This window comes from Saccoglossus kowalevskii, chromosome 9 (assembly GCF_978046115.1).
Source record: "Saccoglossus kowalevskii chromosome 9, keSacKowa6.1, whole genome shotgun sequence".
Classification (NCBI taxonomy): domain Eukaryota; kingdom Metazoa; phylum Hemichordata; class Enteropneusta; family Harrimaniidae; genus Saccoglossus; species Saccoglossus kowalevskii.
The window spans coordinates 6,636,480-6,646,736 of NC_140649.1; the positions used below are offsets into that span (position 1 = coordinate 6,636,480).

Here is a 10,257-nt window from a genome sequence, read left to right on the forward strand (position 1 = left end):
TGAAGAACAGGCAATATTGACTAGCGGTGATTTTACGCTGCGCAGTATAAGACCATATTTCTGCATTCACGTTTCTCTATGCTGCCCTCAGTAGTATTTGTTAGAGAATTAGATAGAATCATAGTGCGTCGTTGAGGGCGCACAGCGCCACGGCGACCAAGAACATGACCAGGTCAGCAACAAAACTAGGGAATCAAACTCGGTAAAACATACTATTAAATGCAAATATACACTGATAAATTGAAATCGACAACATGAGATCAGCGAAATAGCTTCAACGTACGATGATACGGTTCATCACCGCTACAGGACGTGAGCCTTGACGAGAGACTGTGAGCTGTGGATATATTGGAGTCACACCCCCGGGAAAGACCTCTTTCCCGTCAAAATGGTGGTGAGTGTTGTTGGTTATCAACTTCCGGGATTGAAATTAAACATTTATACAACAGTGAATAATCTTTTACCACAGGCTCATCTTGAAACGGGTTCTCTTACAGAAATTTGGTCTGCAGATCAAAGCAAATCTGGAGAATGTGACCAATTTGCAGCCAGATGGCGAAGACTTCCGCTGGTATTTGAAGGTAGGTGTCGGTGACGTTACTAGTTCGTCCATTACAAACCTTAGTACGCAGCATACACAGCACGTAATCCGTGAACCGACAATTATTTTAACAAAGTATACTATTAACGTTACGTACATGTACGTATGCATTGTCGTTCTACGTTTATAGTAGGTCTGTGTACAGGTCTGTGATTGTGTGGGTGCTTGTTTTCATGATTGGACAATAGCAGGTTCTGTATTTTTCTTTAGAAAACCATAGTATTACCACAGTTCTCTCTACAGAATATATAGAGAATGTATAGAGAAACTGTGGTATTATAAATAACAACCAAGCTGGGTTTAAACAAGATTATCAGACTGCTGATCAGATTATCACTTCAAAAACAACAGTTACAGAGGGGACTAAAAAAGGGAATTTTGATTTTTTTTTTTTTTTTTTTGCATATCAAATTCCACACCCAAGGGACATTTCAGTCTGTCGATAACCCAAGGGTGGAGCATAACCAGATGGTGCTGTAGTGGGAATCACTGATATCAAAATCGCCAGTATATTGGTACAAAAAAGTTGTCTAAATGCCCTGCGCTATGGAAGTCAACTTTGTCAATTTCCCCTATTGCCCAGCACTATCATCAAATTCCAATATGTATACCACCCTATAACGACATGTACACAGAGCTACATTCATAGTATACTGTAGAATACTTTATTTTCGCTTGGAATTTATTTTCGCTGAAGGGATAATTCCGTGAAAATAAAATCCAGCGAATATACTTTTTTCCTATATTTCACATTAAACTCATCAAAAATCAGTGAAAATAAATTCCATACAAAATGCCCAAAAAGCCTTTTCAGCGAAAATTAATTCCAGCGAAAATAAAGTATTCCACAGTATATTTTCCAGCATGGTATTTCCCAAAATAATGCGATAAGTATAGCAGGGTCCATAGCGTTGGGAAAATCCTTTGAAAGTCTTTGGAATTTTTTGAGGTCTGGAAAGTCTTTGAGTTGTCTTTAAATTACAGGCAAAATAAAAAAATCTTTGAAAAGTCTTTTTTCATAGATTAGTTATTAATGAATTTTAGAAAGTCTGTTTTCTCCTGGAAACTACCATATCCTCTTTGGTAATAATGTTTGCCTGAATTAAGGGTCAAAATGTCTGGGAAAAATGCAAGAAAGGGACTGGAAAAATCTTGGAAATCATTTGGCTCTTGGTGCTATGGACCCTGAGTAGTATGCCCTTATGCCCTTATCTCTTTATTTACCATTGGTATTATAACAGTTTTATTATAGTACAGTTTCATTTGAATATACCGTATTGTTTTCAGTTGAAATGCTTGAACTGTGGTGAAGAGCCAGACCACTTCCAGTACCTGACCTTACTGGTAAGTCAAAAACTTATGAGATGAAAACCTTAATTAGACATATAGTAATATTGACTCTGCTGGTATCTTCTACTCCAGAAAGAAAGTTGCCGAAACTGGTTATGTTGACAATGCACTTTTACTGTATTTTTTTCTTTGTGTCCTAATTTTTTTTGAATAAAATAAATATATATGTAAATTATAATATTTAATTAGGTATACTACAAAGATGAAATAAAGCATGTTTCAAATAAAAAATAACATATAATTTGAATAATTTGGCTTGGTCTGAAAAAGGGGAAATATGCATTGACCTTTGTGAGTCCGTGCATGTGTGCGTGTGTGTGTGTCTTAGATATGCCAGGAACAATTACATTCAAACTTCACACATACATAATATTATACATATGCACATCAATTTGTTTCATGGTCTGATTCAAGATGGCTGAATGGCAGCCATTTTTGTGCTGAAAAATCATCGAAATCAAGCATTTCTCAACTGTTTACAGATGGATTTTGTTCAAACTTGGTATATACGTTAGACATTATAGAATCTTGATGCACATCATTTTGTTTTTCAGATAAGATTCAAAATAGCCGTTCCATAGTTCCATATCTTTAAATTGCTTTGACTGATTATGATCAAATTTTAAATATTCATTATACATCATGTCATAGATATACAGATATTGACCTTTGTGAGTCCTTGCATATGTGCGTGTGTGTGTCTTAGATATGCCTGGAACAATTACATTCAAACATACATAATATTATACATATGCACATCAATTTGTTCAAAATGGCTGAATGGTGGCAATTTTTGTGCTAAAAAATCATCAAATATCAATCATTTCTGGCATTTATGAATGGATTTCGTTCAAACTTAGTACATACATTAGACATTACAGGTGATGCACATCATTTTATTTTTCAGATTGGATTCAAAAAGGCTGACTGGCGACCATTTTGTTTTAATGAATGGGCTTCTAGAGCCATATCTCTGACTTGCTTTGACTGAATATATTCAAATTATTAATATTCATCATGTTATAGATATATACATGTATTCAAAATGTCTGATTTTGTTTCAATTAATGCTGTTCCGGAGCAGTATTTCTCAATATGGACAAGTACTCGTTTGACGATCAGATACAAATGTCAATCATTTTAATGTTAAACGATCAGCATAATCATATTCCTGACATGGTTATATTCCAGCTATATTATTATAAACAAAACTATAGATCTTAAATTCAATAACTAACGTGCCATGCATGGCTTGTTTTAAATGTCATTTGCTTTGTTTTCCTTGGCACTATCACAATGTACATTGTAACAGTGAACATTATTAATTAATATTTGTTTCAATACTAAATGTACACTGGTGTCAGAACTATGTATGTTAGCTTTCTGCTGTTTTTAAGTATTGCTTTTCTGGGTTCTGTGATTGGCTAATTTTTTTGGCATATTGATGACCTAATTTGCATAACAACTCAACAGATATTTCAATGAAAATTGTATTGGTTCTGGCTAGGAATGAGAGTTCTCACACTCGTTAAGATTTCATCGATGTGCACAATTTGTTTTTCCCACATCACCACAAAATACATTATAATTGTATTATTTCACATCACTGTGACTACATACTAATTCCCAGGGTCATTTCCCAGACATGCATGGTTGATCTTTTTCAAACTTTACACAAATACAAAACATGTGTCATACATAAGCATATATATATATATCATACTAAATGAGTAAAAATGGCCAACTGGTGGCCATTTTATACAGCTCATAGTCAATGGTTAATATGACAATCTGAACTAGAATTTGTTATGTTTTATTAACAGGAGAGCGCTCCCCTCAAAGGAGGGAGAGGAAGTGCCAGTCTGGTAGTCAAATGCAGGTTATGTGGCCGAGAAAATTCCATAGGTAAATTATATTCATTAATAATACGTTTGTGTCATTTGCGTAAATGGAACCTTCTGATATAATATTTGTACTTGAAAAATTATCAATGAAGCTACTGTACCTTTTATGTATTCATACTGCTAGTATTATCAGAATAACTTTTTTTTTGCAAGATATTATCAAGGAATCCATTGCTAGCTATACTGCAGAGGAATCAGATGCCAATAAATACAAGACCATCACCTCCTTTGATTGCAGAGGAATGGAACCTACTGCATTTTCACCAAGGGTAATTTTATAATTAATTGTTTTAAGCCACTTGTTTTTGAATATTTTTTTTTATTTTTTTGTTTGCATTTCATTTTCAGTTAGTGGATTTTTTGTATGGTATGTTGTATTATTAGTTAAAAAAACTTGCAGAATGTTTTTGCTCCCATGTCTAATTATTAACTTGTATCCTGATAGTACTCAAAACTGGAAATAATGACTGTGCGATTACACTCTAATGTTAAATCCTACTTTGCGGCCATGTTGGATTGGAAGCTGAGCAAAATGCAGAATTTAAATAAAAGTACTTTAAAGCGAGAGGGACGTCACCTGTGCACGCGCGGGAATTGAGTACCAAGCGACGATAACACACACTAAAAACGCAAAAGCTCGTGGGTAGATGCTTGTTTGTAAACAATGACACGCTATGGCCTTCTGACGCATGCGCAGGTGACGATTCTCCCACTTTAAGGTACCACAGTTGTTTTGAAGTTATAAATAACATCATACTTCATGCCAAGATAGTTTCTCATGAACTCCAAACATCCAAACTCTTTTTTAATACATTAATATATTTCTTTCACAGTATCAGCTCATTATCATATTGAAGCTAGTTAAATGGTTATTAATTTCATGTTTTTCATATTTTCAATCCACGTAATACTAAGCAAAATTAATATTTGTTGTATAAAACACATATGTTGTAAAGTAAAGAATGTTCACTCTATGCATTTGTGCAGAAAAAATTTGGACGAGAATGTTTGATGGTGAAAAAGTGATGTAACAAGTGTAAACATCAGTGAGACTCTGATTCAACTTATTTATCAATTTTGTCATCATTTCAAATTTTATCAAACCCACTCAAATTTCTCCAAAATTTTGAAATTCGTAACCAGTGGAAAATTATGTTCATCAAATCTTATCAAAAACAAATATAGAAAGTATGTAAAACAGCAAAATTTTACATGAAAAGGGTGTTCAAAAGTGATTAATGAAATTCATTTATTTGTTCTCACCAGGCTGGATTTTCCTGTAAGGGAGCCAATAGCGTGACAGTATTCGAAGTTGATTTGAAGGAAAATGTAGGATTTCACTTTTCTTTCCCTTTCTTGTAAAAAACAGTGGTTTCAATGTTAATTGTGTGGCAGTCATACAAGGTCAAGTACAATAGCATGATAGTGCACAATTCAAACTCTGCCATTTTGAATATAAATACTGATAATTGCAGCCGGGTCCCTACAGGTTACAGCATATGAATTGTTTGGAAACTTGAGACATACCGTACTCGACAGCATTAGCACCCATGCCCGGGCAAAGCGCCCATCTCACTTTTGCGCAATTTTTATATTCGGGGTCACATTCATCAAAGCGCCCACCCTTTAAAAATGCCACTAATTTAAAACATGGTATTTGATCATTGTTTAACAAATACTGGTAATTGTTTTTATATGATACAGCGTGGATATTGCTGCCGCGAATATGTTGTGAATGCGTAGACCACGGTAACCGTGCATAAACCACGCTTCGACAATGACCTTTTAATAAAAGTAAAATGCGATAGATATTTCATGCCATATTCAGTTTACCTATCAAAAATTTGCTAGTTACTAGTTTTTTGAAAAAAACATATTGTTTATTCGCTGAAATAAATTCCAACAGATCATACCGTACTTCTACATCAATAATTCACTTCAGCACTGCGTTACCAGAAAGTCTTTGGGAATTTCCGAAGAACACAGCATTCTGATTGGTTTATAACACACTTAGATCCGTTAGATCAAAAGATCTTTTTGCAGGTCAAATCATGCAAATACATCATGGTGAAAAGTGCGTTTCATCGAGAGTTTGCGTACGAGCCAACACATTCGTCAGTGGACATAATGATGAAGATTTTGACTTTGACTGTGTTCCAACAGGCTCTAATATTTTTAATCTCATAAATTCGGGTGGTAGGAAATAAATGTTGTAATATAATGTGCATATTTTTTGTGACCATTTCTGTTTCTTCATTGTAAACTAATTTTGTAATTTTATTTTCCCTGAAAGACGTAATATCCCCCTCAATCTGCCACAAGGTAATTAAAATTGTCATTTGCACTCTTTTTTGAGGGTGTGCTCGTGTAAGCGCCCTTCCCTAAAAAATCGTAATTTTCTGAGTTGAGGACCCTGGGTGCTGACGCGGTCAAGTATGGTTTTTTTGAAAAGATGTCTATGCTCTGAGCGCAAAAAAACCAAGCTTTGTTGAAATCAGTAGATAGTAGGTCACTAACACACAGGTTCAAAATTCCTTGTAATTTTAAAACCTCTGTACTCTGATTTGTTAAGGCCACATGAACAAAAAAAGACTATTTGAGGATTCACATTTGAACATGAACTTTTATTTTTACTCTTGTATTGAGTGAAAATAATCTACTACTGTAACAATAATTTTCAATAAGCACTTGTATTATACTCTTTGGTATATAGCGCCCTCAGGTGGCAATAGTTGACACTTTTCAAAGGCTGAGCATCACACAATGAAAGTAGTATTTGAAGAGCATTAAAATGTTGAAACCCTGCAGACAAAAAACGTATGTGTATGTATGCCATTAACTCTTCCATACCAGTCATCTTATGTCAACAAATTCAATGATCGTTTTCAGACAGCTATGTATGTATTGATAGGTTTCAATGTAACTATTCCTTGAAATTTGACATTATTAATGAATATGTTAATAAATCAGAATTTATTTTTGCATTTCTGCTACTAATGCAAGATATTATACGGTCTGAGCTTAGAGGGTGATGGTTAACGCATGTGCTACCATTGTATGCGTGTTCATACGAGACCCGCATCATACACCCACAATTAGTTGCCTAAAAGCAAGCTTATTGGTACATAGTTGAAATTGAGCTAAGTAACCTGCCTAAATCCATCTCATATTATTGTACATCTGTCACCATAACGCCATAACTTACAGCATGTCGTAATTTTGCGGTATTGCACTGGGTATTTTCATTGTACCATATTAGAAAATGCAAATTCCAAATATGGACCGATTATGCATGGGAGCGTCCTCTAATAATAAAAACGAACATGGCAGCCCCCAGAGTTTGACCGGACTCCACACAAAGAAGTTCCACTAAATCAGTTCTAAACATTTTGGATTCCGCATTCCCATGATGTATAAATAAGGTTATTACAAGGATACCGCAAAGTATGCACTCAGACAGTACGCCATCGTTTCCACCTTCGCTGCACGTCGATCGATTATACTGCTGTACTGTCTTTGTGCATACTTTTTGGTATCCTCAGAATAACCTCATATTATTATTTGTAATTACTACAAATAGGTTGAAATATCAATGGCAAAACTTATGAAAAGTCAAAGCTGTTTAAATTTGGCAGCAAAAATTAAGTAGTTTGTTTTCTTACAGGAATGGGTTGACTATGATGAGAAAGCCAAGGAATCGGTCGGCATCTATGAAGTGGAAAGCAAATTTATCAAGTTGTAAATCAGGAACGCATTTGCTCACGACACAAATTGTTGAAATGTAAATCGTTTTTTTTTCCTGATTTTAGAAAATTAATTATTGTCTTAAGTAATGACTTTCCTCTACAATAGCGAGTGGGGTAAATGCAATAAAGTGGAGTTGTTGAACACCAAAATTTATTTTTGTACCTCTGCTCTGTGGTTTTCGCACAGTTACAAAAAAGACTGTTAGGAAACGGTATTGTTAAGAGGTGTGAATCTGCCTAATCCCTCAAGGATGCATGTCGCGCTGTGTACGCCCCACCATTTTGTTTCTTTCTTGTGTCGATCACTTGATGTCCCGTGAATTTTCAGCTTGTTTTCAATAGAATATCCATGTTTAGTGCACAAGCTCTATGAAGAACTATACGTACATTTCGAATGAGTACTTTTTTCACTGTTGTCATGAAAGTAAGCTTGGGTCCCAGAAGAAAAAGTGACGAAAATTCTAACCCCTAAGTCATTATTAGTCCCTGTTCGAAGTCCGAAAACGGGGACTTATAATTCGGTCTCCGTTCGTGTGTCCGAGCGTCCGTCCCGAGTCATATCTCAGAATCCCTTGGACCGATTCCGTTCATTCTTAACATGTGCCTCGTACTTTCTCTGGGACACATGCACATGCAGTGGTTTAGCGATTCGATTCAAAATGGCCGACTGGCAGCCATCTTGTTTTTTGAAAATGTTGTATTTTGGACATGCTTTGTCAGTTTTCATTCAAACTAGGTACATAGATTATACATGTTATGATACATGTCCATGATGATTTATTTCACAATTTTGGATCAAAGATGGCCAACTGGCAGCCATCTTGTTTTTTGAAAATGTCGTATTTTGGACATGCTTTGTCAGTTTTCATTCAAATTTAGTACATAGATCATACATGTTAGGATACATGTCCCCGACCGTCTGCGAGTTCCTGAGTCTGTCCATCCGTGTGTCCATTCGTCCATGCGTCAGTCTGTCCACAGTCATATTTCAGAATCCTGTGGACAGATTCCGTTCATTCTTTGCATGTGCCTAGTACTTTATGTGGGACATATGCACATGCAGTGGTTTAGCAATTCGATTCAAAATGAAAGTTGTATTTTGGACATGCTTTGTCAGTTGTCATTCAAACTTGGTACATAGATTATACATGTTAGGATACATGTCCATGACGATTTATTTCGTAATTGGATCAAAGATGGTCAACTGGCAGGCATCTTGTTTTGTTTTTTTATGCGGTATCTTGGACGTGCTCTGTCAGTTTTCATTCAAATTTGGCACATACATGTACTTTATACATGTTAGGATGCATGTCCATGACAATTTGTTTCAAAATCTGGTCAAGGATGGCCGATTGACAGCCATCTGACTTTTTGGCCTTACTACTATATTTCCACAATTTATGTACCATTTTCATTCGTATTTGGCACATACATCATACATATCAGTGTGTTTCGTATTCAGATCAGATGGCCGAATAACGGCTGTTTTTATTTTTGGCCATATTACTACTACACGGAACACGTGTTTTGATGTAAATAAACAATCTGTTGTATATGCCACTTCAACCTCGTGACAACCCCTCTGCTTTAATATGACGAGCACAAAGACAACTTGCAAAAATTTAACCGGGGCTATGTCATTTTCAATGACTTGTTTTAAAATACATTGTATTATAAAAAATCAAATAAATTTTTAGTATACTACTGTGCGTACTTATGACGGTTGTATGCAATTCGGGGGCTTATTAGAGTACCGATAAATGTTATCGTTGTGCTTTAGTGTCACTGTATCAGCCATTTTGTTTAAAGTCTTTACAATTTTTTTGTAGACGCCGTAGAAAATGTATTCAACATTTTCCGCCAGTTTCATAAAATGTCTGTTTAATTGTTCTTGTCTGTTCTTGTTTCAGTTTTTTTTGCAAATTTTTCATGTTGCAATATTCAGCGTGCCGTTAGTCAATGCAACAATTTTTTAACACATCCAACTCTTCGTACAACTTTCTAGCAGTGTCTTCGACAAATCAATTTTTCAAACCCTTTTTAACCGTTCTTAATTTCATTGGAATTGCCTGCTTGTAGAGCATGGGTGGGCGCATACATGTATTTTGTTCATTTCCAACAAAATGTATGTGGTATCATGGCTCCTCAATAAAACTTTCGCATGGCTGAAATATGAACATTTGCATAGTTTCTTTTACATCTTTTTTTCTGATGTGTTGTTGGATTTTTTCATTTCAGTTTTCTGCCGATCTTGTTCTTTAGAAACGAGAATGCCATACAAGATACTATACAAAGACATTTGTATTAAGTTTGAACTGAGTGAGAGGTTTTGTCAGGATTTACTGGAATAACTTACCTGTTAGTAACTTAAAACATCGACACAGATAAACAATAAAATGGCGTGTAGTTGTTGATTGCAGTGAACTCTGGGAAAAAATGGTGTCATATTTGCGTGTTTTCCTGTCTACATTTTATGTTAATGATTAGCCTATCTTTATCACAGATTACTACGTCTTTTGTTTCAAATGTTTACCAGTGACACGCATCCAATGAAAAGAACATGGTTTGCTTCCTAACAGTCTTTTTTAGTAACCGTGGTTTGCGAGTTATCCGGCCCCACCTTTGCACCTTATTAGGTAATTTCCATGGCTGACAT

At 35.3% G+C, this 10,257-nt stretch overlaps 1 protein-coding gene across 1 annotated transcript; it reads left to right on the top strand.

Moving 5' to 3' along the window:
• The first annotated feature begins 262 nt into the window (after positions 1-262).
• Positions 263-7,751, top strand: LOC102800585 (CXXC motif containing zinc binding protein-like). The gene is made up of 7 exons (XM_006825675.2): positions 263-394; positions 498-581; positions 1,889-1,945; positions 3,775-3,856; positions 4,009-4,124; positions 5,122-5,184; positions 7,520-7,751. The coding sequence occupies exons 1-7, from the start codon at positions 389-391 to the stop codon at positions 7,595-7,597; spliced, it is 486 nt and encodes a 161-aa protein (XP_006825738.1). The 5' UTR covers positions 263-388; the 3' UTR covers positions 7,598-7,751.
• The last annotated feature ends 2,506 nt before the right edge of the window (positions 7,752-10,257 follow it).